Here is a 12,574-nt window from a genome sequence, read left to right as displayed (position 1 = left end):
CCGATGTAGATGCTATTGATGCACTCGATAAAATATGACTCCCCTGGAGTTCATGAGTAAATTGCACCTATTCTGAGTTTTTGAGGAATAACCTGGATTTTATTGCTTACCGCACAGTAAATATCGTACTATGTTCCAACAGGTTTCAACTGCTGAAATATAACAAAGGATGAAGTCTTTATTATCTCACCCGGTAATAGCCAGGTTCAGTAAACTCCACACATCTCAGAATTACAACCACTGCGCAAACTGCTTTGCATAGGGATTAGAAAACACCGGCCCACTCACTCACTTCTACGGAACAGCTCAAGTAGGAAACCAATAAAATAAATCAGACTGACAAGGTGTGTGTATATTTGCTTTAGCTCTCAACACTAAAGTAATCTTTCAAGTGAAGTCATTCAAAGAAACCTGATAAAATATTTTCATTTAATTTCAAATACCTGCTATCTTTGTCCGTTCTGTCACTGATGAGTGGAATCCAATGACTGGTCACCTGCAGTTAGAAAGCAGCACCAGTCAAGAACACATCAGCAAAAAACAATACAGCATGACTGCCTTTTTCAGTGCACTGAATTTTCGTAGACTGAATTTAATTTTGTATATACAAACATCAGCACTCTTATCAGAAATACTATGTTTCTTGACTGGAATTTTTTTACACTTTTCTAATCTAATTTTCTCTTCACTGTTCTGCAGACCCCATTTTCTCCATCAACTTCAGTCATATGCATGCCACACCATGAGATCACCAAGTCTAAAGTGAAGCTCATGTCCTATCCACTGACATGTGGTTGCTGGAAAACACCTGCAAGCCTGAAGGAAAACTCAGACGTTGCTCAGTCTGGGCAATTATGTTGCACGTCCCTAGGCCTCTGGTTATTTTTTCCACTCTTTATCCTTGACGCTACGATTCTCACGCTCACTAATGCTGCGAAGCCAGTGAGTGCAGACTATGCTTCCTACCTTTAAGTGACTGCATTTTTCCATGAGTTGTGGTGATGACAGCTGCTTACATGAAATGTAGTATATTTGGAAGTGGCTATCTGTAGCTTTTCCTACAACGTAAGAATGATCAAAACAAGTGCCTTCCTCACAGAATCAATTGGTTTGAAACAAATTCTTTTGTTTTACCTTCTCAATGGAATTCTTGTTGTTCACTGCATACACTATGCATATAACATTGGCCTGTTGAAGGAAAAAAAACTAAATTACAAACATTTGCCTTAGCCCCTAGTTCTATATCATCAAAAATAGATCTAAAAATATATTTTCAAAACTAAAAATATATTTTTGAAACAATCACATAAAAGCATCCCATGGCTGAATATTTGTAGTTAAGAGTTATTTCCGCTTGCACGGTGTTAAAATGCAATTGTCAAGAATAAAGTAGTGAAACAGACTATAGACTTGAAAGTAAAAGTGTTAAAAAGCTGATCAGGTACAGTAGAAAACAGAAACGTCTTGAGATCTGTTAAACCATAAAGATAAAGGTTTATTTATTAGCCTTTTAAAGGGAAAGCGCTGCCTGAGAACCATGTATGGAAAACATCATCTTCCAGCCTCTCTCCAAACCCCGAGGAAACTTTGAAAAAACACTTTTAGTAAAGAAGACAAATATCTCATTGGTCTATGAAATAAATGCCATCGGAATCAAAACGCTTCCATATTGTGACCTCGTAATCAGCACTTGAACTGCAGAATTTATGTGGATCCAATAATGATACTAATAACTATCTACCAAATACGAACAAGTAAATAATCAATGATGGAAGGCATCTCTTAATTACTATGAAACATATCCTAGCTATGAAGTTTCAACCCGTTCCAGTCAATGTGGACTGCGTAAATCACTCACCCGTGAGATCTCATGATAAAGTTGTTCATCTGTCTGCTCTGCCTCTACACAGAAAAACATAAGCAACATTAGGCACTTTATGGACAGGCACATGGGTCATTAACAATGCTCACTTCTTTAGTTTTCTGGCTATGTCTACATTTAAATCAAGAAAATGTAATAATCTTTCAATTTTTTTGCGTACTTGCAGAAGACCATCCTTTTCCTGCATGACGCTAGGCCATAACACAGTATCGTGTGGAGAAATGTAAACTCTTACTATTTAGGTAAATAAAATACTCTGCATAAAGTAATTAAATATATAATAAAAGCAGGTGTACATTCTTAAACTCTAATTAGGAGCACCTGCTTTACACACATTTTCTAACGTTATACCTTACAAACAAGGACAAACAATTTTCCTTTCAGGTCATTTCGTGCAAACTATACTAGACTTTGGACAAACTACCATTTTATTTATAGCATCACCAGGGCTATTATTGTCATAGCCCCCAAAATATGGGATTGCATGTTCAAGAAGGAATGAGAAAAGAGGAGATTAAATCAACATTTTCTTGTATTCTGGAGACAGAAAAAGCTAAATCCTTCAACAAGCATACACTCGGGGAAACAAACATTGGTGATGTTCTCATTACTTACCAGTAATCGTCGTTATTCAAAGTTCAGCCTTCTTTGTCACAGTCCTCGCATGTGAGGGTAAGTCCTCACCCTAGGTACAAGTAATTCACTTGTCCCCACCCCCAATTCATTTTTAAAGAAGGTGGATGATGCGGTAATGTTCTGAAAGTCACTGCTCTATATCTCCTAAATTTTGTTTGGTTTTCATAGGAAAAGTGGTCTATAGTGGTGCTAATGTGATTTTTGCACAGATCTGTATATTGTGGCATCACTGGTTATACTGCACTTCCCTTTTGTGAGAGACACTCTTGGAAAGAATAGAACCAGCTAGCATTTGTGGCATGACCTTAAGAGACGCACAATTTTTCTGTGGGAAATTTCATAAAAACTGATCATCATCTTCTGCATCCTTCATGATGGCCTCAACCTTATGAGGAAGAAATGCATTATGGGTTCTTGTGCAGAGTACTGTGGTCTAGCGGTTAAAGTAAACTAATCTTTGTAGGGCATTAATGAACTGGTTTCATCTGCACTATCACTAACAAATGAACATGAAATTCCTTGGTATTCCCAGCAACTAAGAAGAGGTAGTTCAAGCATTTCCATCACATTTCTTGCCGCACGCTAAATTACCCTTCGTAAAGTTGCTACCTGTGCAATAAATTAAAGCTACCATTCGCTGGTGTAGCCAACGATGTTGAAACACAACTGAGGTTGTCCATTATCAATTATGCTGTGTGTAAAAGACCTAGGAGTTTATCCAGACGGCTCCTTTTGGGGCAACAGTGAACAATTTGCTAGTTACTGATGGATATACCACCTGAAATAGTCAAAGAGATATAAAACCATTAGTTCAAGTATGTTCCTTTCATTAATATTAACTCAATTGAAATATTATTTAAGTCAATGCACATGTCCATAAGTTGTGCCTTTGTCTTCGGAAGCAGGTTTATTTGTATCGGGTGCCTGCAGTTTCAAAATGCTTTGGAGTCTAACACAATTGCCATGATATCAAAGAATTCCACAGTCACAAGAGATCTGTCACAGAGAAGAAATGATGTAAAAGTTCAAAACATGCTCAGACCTATATTTAAGATATACACAATTGCTTTCATCAGAGTGCAAAAGACAGCATTATCTTGGAGCTAAAATAACATAGTGCACCCCAAACAAAAAGTATTCCACCCGGGATACCCTGGTGAAGGACACTGTGAACACTTTAAACATGCCAAATTAGCAGAGTGCAGCTTGTTTTTATAGGTAGGGTATATGACAATTTCCACCCCGTAACGGAGCTTGAAGTCTCTAACATCATCTCCAAACTTAAACCGTCCTCACACACCAAAGACCCTCTCTCTGCTAACCTTGCTCGGGAGCTTAAGTACATCATTGCTCCTTATTGGACCTCTATCATTAACTCCTCCCTTACCTCGGGATGTGTCCCTCCCTTCCTTCAACTCGGACAAATGTCTTCCATTCTTAAAAATTCCAATGCTGAACCTAATGACCTTAATAATCTCCGCCCCATCTCCAACTTCCCCCTCCTTTCCAAAGCACTTGAAAAATGTGCCCTTCTGCAACTGGACAAACACATTGACACCTTTAACCTACTCAACTCACTTACAATCCAGCTTCCGAAAAGGCTGCAGTACAGAAACTGCCATACTAAATATTGTAGACGACATCCATCACTCTCTAGATAATGGCGAGACCGGCCTACTCATTCTCCACGCCCTCTCTGCAGCATTTGAAACTGTTAACCACCCTGCCTTACCTATTGCGCTCAAAGTTCGATTTGGCCTTAATGGCCCGGTATTTAAATGGTTCTCCTCCTTCCTCCAACAGAGAACACAGCAAATCTAAATCTACAACTGCCTCTCTGACCCCACACCCGTCTCCCTCTGTGTCTACCAGGGTTCTATTCTCTCCCCCTCTCTCTTTAACCTCTTTATGGAACCCCTTACCCTCATTCTAAAACAAGATGGAATCAACTACCACCTCAATGCTGACGGCACCCAACTTTACTATAAGATCAGATCCCACTCCGATGTTCTACACCTTAACGACACCCTGTCTAAAATCCAATCCTGGTTCCACTCCAACCATCTCAAACTCAACCCTAAAAAAACAGAAATCATTCTCTTCTCTCCAAAAAACAACCCTCTTCCTATCCAAACATGGGTCTCTGACCTTAATGCCCTTAACTGTCCGCTCACTTTATCAAACTCAGTAAAATCACTTGGCATCACCATTGACAATAGCCTAACCCTCCAGGCCCACATAAAAAACTCGGCCAAAGGAGCGCTCTTCACTCTACGCCATCTCAAGAAAATCAAACCCTTCATCCCAGCTGACGACTTTAAATCGGTCGTCCAATCACTTGTCCTCTCGAGAATTGACTATGGTAACGCTATCCTCTCCGGAACCCCAAAAGTTCACCAAGCCCCACTCAAATCTGTGCTAAACCTAGCGGCCAGGCTAATCACCGACTGCAAACACTTTGACCACATCTCCCCAGCCCTTAAGGCCCTCAAATGGCTGCCCATCGAAGGCAGATCGACCTTCAAGATGGCATGCATTACGCACAAAGCCCTTCACCAAAAGGCCTCGCTGTATCTCACTGATAAACTCAACAAAGAAGGCTGCGCCCGACCGTTGAGAAGCACCAACGCCCTCCTCCTTGTCCCACCCCTGACAAAAAAGAAAACCATACAAGCTCTTTTAAAAAAAAAAATAATAATAAATAAATATGGCATGCTGGCAGCATGCCATAGGCCTCATCCTCTAATGCAAGCAGGTGGCACAGGTAAGGCAGATCCCTCACACGCTAGCATGTAAGGCTGTTAACACCAGACTCTGTCGGAACACATTCTTTCAAACTGGTTTCTACAAAACGTTTGAAGATCAAAGGCGTTTGCTATGTTTTTAAATCCTTCTTGGTGTATGCCTCCATATCCACTTTTTATTTTTTTTAACAAAGATGATTTTTCCACCCACATGCACCCCTTATAGATCCACATACACCCCTTTAACTGCGCCTGCTGCACAGAAAAACTGCCACTACTGTATTCCTACTCACAGTTTTTTTCCTTTTCACTGGTTTTCATGACTGGGGACAAAGTTGAAGATGCCCCTCAAACACTATAATCTTCTGTCCCCTTTTCTTTGCTCGCTATGTTGACTGCACCTCCCTCTACTTGACTTGTCACACTGCTTTCTAACTCACTTTGTTGGTAAGATCCCTCAACCTTTGCTCTCAGGACAGTTATGAGCCGACTAATTAGTGGAACCTTCAGAAGCTCCACGAATCAACTAAAATGTGGTTGAGAGTATGAGAATACTTATCCATCTTTAAAGGCCATGCAGGATCCAGTTCAGAGGAGTGAGGAAGAGACTAAATGTCACTCAAAGGTGTAAGAACACACACTCCTGGCTTACACAATTGTAATGTGGGAGAGAAATAGTCTTTCAAACAGGACTGGAGGGTAAATTTGCAATCTGATCAATCTTGTTCCCAAATTCCTCTAAAATTCCTCCCAGCCTTCAGAAGTTGTACTTAGTGCTGCTAAAGCAGGGGTGTGGCAGCATCACCTTTTCCCAAATGTCGAATTTATTTTGACTTTGCAAGTGAAGTTACCGTCATGATTGTTCTTCTCCTGCATGCAGTAAGGTTGGACATACTAGAGTTGTTCAGCTGCCAGTGAAAGAGTCTCAGACCCTCGGAGAGATGCCACCATATCTTGGGCAATTTTGAGTTGGCTTTCCACTCAACACATTTGTGATTTCCACACATGGAAAGAAACAGCAACTTTAACCATCTTGGTAGTTTTACTTTCCCAGGCACGCTGATGTTCAGTCTACAGGTACAATAATACCTTAATATAGCACTAAATATGTGCAGGAAGTCATGGTTCCTAACATAGTTGTTGAGGGCCACATTGTGAGAGATGCAGAATCTGCAAGGATGAATGCTTAACAAGTAACATTTGTCAGCTGGAGATCGATTTAAAATGGATTAAAGTGAGTTTCTGAAGAGCCAAGAAACTTTAGCTTCATTGTGAACAGATAGAGCTTGACATTCCTTCATCACTGTGAATTCTAGGTATTAAAGTAGTGCAACCACCCATTCTGAAACTTGTGAACATGTAAAAAATTCTTTATTTCACTGGCGACGATTTTGTGTGCGGAGGACAACATTTCTACATCCCCTCCGCTGTGTTGCCCACCGACATTTCTGAGCAGTGTGATAAAAAAAAAAAAACATTCTTCATGTGATGACGTGAACCGCTCCATTTCCTGCTCTTCGTGATTTTTTCTGGGTAGCGGATACACACGACGTTGCTGAGCTGCTGTTCAAGGATTCTCGCTCTTCAGATATTTTGTGAATCATTTCAATTTCTACAACTCGTGATTTCTTGGAGAAACGGTGTTCCTTTGCTGCGTCGAGGCTGATCTGTACTACAATGGAAAACTGCGTCGAAGTCTGTCTGGCAGTTATTTATTGCACACTGACGTCGCTGAGGAAACGGAAGGTATTGGTTTCCGTCGAGACAGAGGTGCTGTTTCGAAGCTGCACCGAGTGACCTGGCCGGTCCTTGCCCTTTTTTTCGGTGGTGCGCGAGTCTAAGGTTGCGAGGTGGAGCTTACTTGCGTCGTTGCCTTGTGTGTGTGAGGGTTCACGTCCGTTCATGGGTGAGGCACCGTATTCCCGGAGTGAAGTTCCCGGTGTGGAATTATTGGTACAGGGAGGATTCTTGTTTTTCTGACTGTTGTTGCCAGTTCAACAGGCTCCATCACTTCATAAGGTGGGAGACTTTACTGTAATCATATTTTGTGCTCTCTCTCCGGCAGTGTCACCATTTTGGAGCGAATTTTGACTTTGCCATTTTTACAGTTCCTTTCAGTTCCTGCTGTCAAGAGCATCGTGAGCATGTGTCCTGACCTTTCAGTTCCGCATGGTTCTACTCAATTCTTCTTAATTTTACAGTGCTTCCTGTTGCACTTTGAAATATACATTGAGACTAACGGTTTCCAGGAACTTTATTAAAAAAAAAAAAAGGAAAATAAGAATATAACCATCCTCTTGTTTCCTTCCACAGGTTTTTGTTTTGGAATATAGATTTATTATTTTGCATTTATCTCAAGGCTGAGTATGTAATAATTTGAAGTTGATATTAGTCCCTCTGGGTGTTAAAAAGGGTAGTGGCAGTTGCAGTCGATAACCTTTCAAGTATTGCCCGGCGGTAATCGCCTTTTATACCATTCGAAAATTAACCAACAAAGAGGCAGGCGCCGGAGACTGGAAGGCAGGAAACAAAGTTTTATTCTCTCCGGAGGAGAACACATCAGATCAGACCCACAGGGAATCTTCTCGAGATGCTCTGACCACATCTCTGAGGCCTGGCCTCTTATACACAAGTTTATTGCTTTATTACACGGTTTATTGTGCATGGCACATTCTTGAGATTGCTTTGATACATGAAAGAACATCCTCGGAATCCCCACTTCAAGCTCGTTCCCACACATATCTACAGTAGAAGTCCCCACCCTACCCACAGTAGGAGATGGCTATCACACAGCTGGACATTCCGCCAATTCCCGGGGGTGTGTGCGACTGGTCGGGTCTCAGGGGGTGGGGGCCTTGATCTACTGTAATCCCTTTGATGTGAGGTGTTTCCCTTACAGTAGGGGCAATAAACTGCGTCCGCAGGGCTAAGTGATGGCCTGGGATCGGTTCGGACAATCGGGCGCAGAGGAAGGGGTTATCAAAAGGATGTGTGACCATGTAAGGGATGAAAGGAGGTGTTGGTCCGGCACGGGATGTGGTTCCAAGGCAGGGTCGCGCAGAAGGAGAGAGTTCATGGCCTATGTATGAGAGAGCGGGGGTGACCGGGGCGCGGGGGGGATGTTTTGCAGCGCCTAGGGAACGCGCTGGTGGTCGGCGGGGAGGGAGGGGAAGAGGGGCCATGGCGCTTTCAAAAATGGCTACTGCTTGAGGGAGCGTGCGGGCCTGAAAGGGGACAAGATGGCGCCGATTATGTTGACATCGCAAACCAGATTTTAACAGTCCTCCCTTTTCAACATATCTAGCCAGCTTGTCTAGCCGACATTCACCTTCCTTAACCTCTTAGCCATAATATCGTAAATGCTTTCATGCGTTCCTGTTTTAAAAGTACAGAGTTTTAGGACAGACAGGAACAATCTGACAGTTGTACATAGTTACATGTGGTTGATGCGACAGGCGAGGAGGTAGCGTATACAAAATTACATCAGCTGCGTCATATGTCAGGCCCGGAGATAGGTGGAGGGAAGCTCGCTTGAACACAAATTTGATACTGTAAGAGGTGGTCCGGCAAGACAAGGAATATTATGCACATTACTCAAGGCCTAGAGTTTGTGTGGATCAAACCAAACAGCATAGTCAGGTGTACGGCTGATGCTATACAATTGTCATTTATACCAAGCTAATGTTTCTTAGATATTAGTGTGTAGTTGGAAGTGACCGATAAAGGACCTTGGAAACTTGATTGGAAGATAGTCAATTCAAAAGTGGTTGGGAGAGGAATACAACTCAACATGAGTTACAGTCAGGGAGGGGGGGGGTTTCTTCTTTCCAGTGTCTTATTGCATCGAGCCATCACTGGTAAGCTCTCATTGTTCTTCTTCTTTCGTTGGCACTGTTGAGCACCGGTGGTGGAGCTAAGGTCCAGCTCAAATCCAGGCTTTCGCGTTGCAGGGTGTGACCATTCTTTGCTCTTGGATCACAGTCCTGTTTTGTCCTGTCCCTTGACTGGTCTTATCATAGGTACCTTGAGACGGAGTACCCGCTTCTCATTCTTCTTTTGTCAAGTCAAGTTCAAAATAGGGGTGCTTTGGAAGGCCGAGGGAAGAGGGGGTGGAGTGGGATCGGATCAAAAAGTGGGCCAAGGAGAGCAGAATCTTTCAGCACTGGGCCCATCAATCGGGCCCGACGGGTTGGGACTTCAGGCACGAGCTGATCAGCGAGCAGGGGGCTTCGGGATAGCCCTTCGTTCTATCGCTTTTCATGCTGAGGATGGTGCCCCGTCCCGCATCCTTTTGCTTCGTGGCTCCCCCTTGGTCGATGCCATAGGTGTTCCATGATCCGCAGCCAGGCTGTGCGTCACGTCCGACCCCTCTCTTCCGATGACTGCATGTTATCTTTGAATGAGTACAAGAAACAAAATCTTAGAGAGCTGGCAGGGAAGACATTTACGCACTTCATTCTCTCTCCCAACCACCGAGTAGTCGGGGAAATGTTTTATCCGTCGCTCTAGGATGGATGTCTATTAACTCTTATGTCGGTGTATGTTACTAATTTATTAATCATTGCTGTTGTGCATGTTTTGTGCGTGTTCCTGCAAATTTCCATCGTCTGGCCTGCTAGGTGTCTATTCCTGTACCTTATAATCGTTGCAGGAGGCCTGACATCTGTCAACTTTCTCGTCTATCAAAAATTCGAACCGGCTTCTCCGGTAGAAACTCGTTCTTCTAACACAAGCTCTGTTAATTCACATTTTTCTCCGAGGACTGCTAACTTTATGAAAAAGTGCGAGGTGCTACTGTCATGGGTTCACAAATATCTATTTCGGGGAGGGACACAAGCTAAACATTTTTTTTTTTTTTTTCTTGCTGGAGACAATAGGTAACCCACATTAGTTTAGGCGATGTATCTTCAGAAAATAAAGTCATCAGCTGTATTATTCAAAATACCCTGGGCCGGCTAGTACAGAACTGGGGCTATTCTGGGAGGACGGGGTGCTTAGACGTTCCAGTTCTGAGCAATTGGGCGGGGCGATTCTGAGCGGTGGAGGTGGTGTCGTTAGAGCTCTAAAACGAAAACCACTGACATATAGTCCCCGTGATAAGGGCCAGATTGGGAGACATCAGTCGTCTTACCTGTCCTTTCTTTCTCAGCCAGTTAAGTTCAACATTTTACAGAAAGGAGAGGTAGTAATGTGGTAAAATATGGTCGTTTTGCTTCTGTCAATTTGTTCGAACATTGTCGTGTTTTAGGCCAATTATACACATACTGAGGAGGTATAGTGTTGTTAATTTATTCAAAAAGAAAGAGGGCAAGAGAGCCTTCAGCGAGGGAGGGAGAGGGAGAGAGAGAGAGAGAGAGAGAGAAAGTGAGAGAGAAAGAGAGAGTGAGAGAGAGAGAGAGAGAGAGAGAGAGAGACGTGCGCATCAAGTAGGCTATTTGGTATACGTACGACATAAAACGAGAGAGAGAGAGAGAGACATGTGTACGATAATAGGCTACTTGGTGTACACACAACATGGAGTAGCACGGGTCAGTTCTACGTAAGAAAACACAAGCGGGGGAAAAACATAAATTCGGCGATCACGTACACACAAATACCGGATAGCGCGTGACAGTACATACATCAAGCGCAGCAACTTAAGACGAAGACACAGAGCTACGTTGAGTATGGGGACCTTTCCTTTCCTGTCCTCTTTCCTATGCATGCTGCGTATTTTCAGTATTTTCCGTAATTCATTTTGGGGGGGGGGGGTGTCGGACCCCTTTTTTTTTTTTATACTCTCCTCCCTTTGATCGATAGACAAGCCCTTCAGTCATACGATGACGTTCTCTTCCAGCGACCCAAGCATATGAAATGCATACACATTCATACCGTATAATCAGGGCACATACGCACAGTCATACCATACCGTTTTTCACGTTCCCAGTGGTGGCCTGCTTTTCACGCACCATCCCACAACGTTTGTCTATGTTTTTCCCTACATTGAGCACGGTGCGGTCCATGTCCACTCCATTCTTCAGTCGGAACTCCGATGTGACCTATAGAGAAGAAAAGGCGGAGGGGGGGGTGTGTGCAGCATTCAAAGTACGTTAGCGCGCGTACACACGAAAAAGTTTTACTTACCACGTACCAGGCTAGCTGCAGGAGCGGGTAATATCACAGACCTACTATATCCTTCCTTTCGACTATACAAGATGCTCCATTTTATTTGTCTCCTAAATTCGGGTTCCCTTGTCGTGCATTTGTTTCTCAAATCGGTCGCATATTATGGGGCAAGGTACCGTACCTTGTATTCGGCAGATACCTTAAGCTATAGTCAACCATTTTCTAACAACTCTGAAAAAGACAGGCGTGATGGGTACAAATTTCATTAATCCAAAATTCAGGCAAAAAGGGTCTGCATTATCTGCCTTCTATTGCTTGGGAGTAACAGTCATTAAAAAAACCTTTACCAACCTAGATGATTTGTTATGACGCTGATTCCGTAATTCCTTAAAAAAGCCTTTTATTTTAAAACAATGTCAGTATACAAATACGGGCCTACAACCGTTGCAGGCCGGCCACGGTGCGAGAGGCGTCGAGTATCATGAGCAACACTACCTTAACACAAAAAAAAATAAGAATGATAATAAAAACGGGGAGGACAGCATCAATAAGGTTGTTCGTATGCCCGATCAGTACCCTACCCGTCCCTCCGCCCATCATGTGTGAAAACATCGCATTCATATCCTTTTAACATAAATGTCAGGCAACCGAAACGCCATAAGGAGTTGTAGGCTCCTCCTACATCGGCGCCATTTTGGGGCGAGGTCGGGTGGGTCCAGTGTACAGTCTAAGTCCTTCCACTAACTAGCTGCCGGACCAGAATCCCTTTCGGCAGTTCGAGAACTTTCGTTAGCGCCAACGGAAAGAACAGACAGCATGAATCGTGATTCGGGGGTGGGGAAGCACAGTTTCTGTTCCTACCGGGTCATGTTTGGGGTTCCACCGGAACTGATCCGAGCGGCTAGGCTACAGTGTCTCCTGATAATTCAAACAGAAGCTTGCGTCAGCATGGCGTCAACACGGTCTCGCAGCAATGCCGTGATCCGTTCTTAGGGCGGGACAGCAGGCGGGTCTCTCTGCCGACGCCTTGAGTCAGTCTCTCTCACGGCACCAAAAGGAGGCAAGATGGCTGCCGCCCGGGGCAAAGACAAGTTAATGTGGAATGATCGAGCAATAGCGGCGGTTGCCCCCACCGGAAGTCCGCGGGGGTCGAAGGCCAATGACTCCCGCAGAATCTGCAAAGCTGAGAGGACGTTTTCAAGGGTGT

At 43.5% G+C, this 12,574-nt stretch overlaps 1 protein-coding gene across 4 annotated transcripts in view; it reads right to left on the bottom strand.

Moving 5' to 3' along the window:
* The window catches only part of RHOT1 (ras homolog family member T1), a 429,863-nt gene that overhangs the window by 324,550 nt on the left and 92,739 nt on the right, over positions 1 to 12,574 (bottom strand). For all 4 annotated transcript variants that reach the window (XM_085617215.1, XM_085617212.1, XM_085617214.1 and 1 more), the window contains exons 4-6: positions 1,859 to 1,902; positions 1,135 to 1,188; positions 444 to 496 (exon numbers count right to left, since the gene is read on the bottom strand). In XM_085617215.1, the coding sequence (XP_085473341.1) occupies positions 444 to 496; positions 1,135 to 1,188; positions 1,859 to 1,902 (151 nt within the window). The remainder of the gene's footprint in view (positions 1 to 443; positions 497 to 1,134; positions 1,189 to 1,858; positions 1,903 to 12,574) is intronic.

Source organism: Triturus cristatus, chromosome 7 (assembly GCF_964204655.1).
Source record: "Triturus cristatus chromosome 7, aTriCri1.1, whole genome shotgun sequence".
Classification (NCBI taxonomy): Eukaryota; Metazoa; Chordata; class Amphibia; order Caudata; family Salamandridae; genus Triturus; species Triturus cristatus.
Note: the sequence above shows the minus strand (reverse complement) of the source record. Positions and strands in the feature narration are given on the sequence as shown.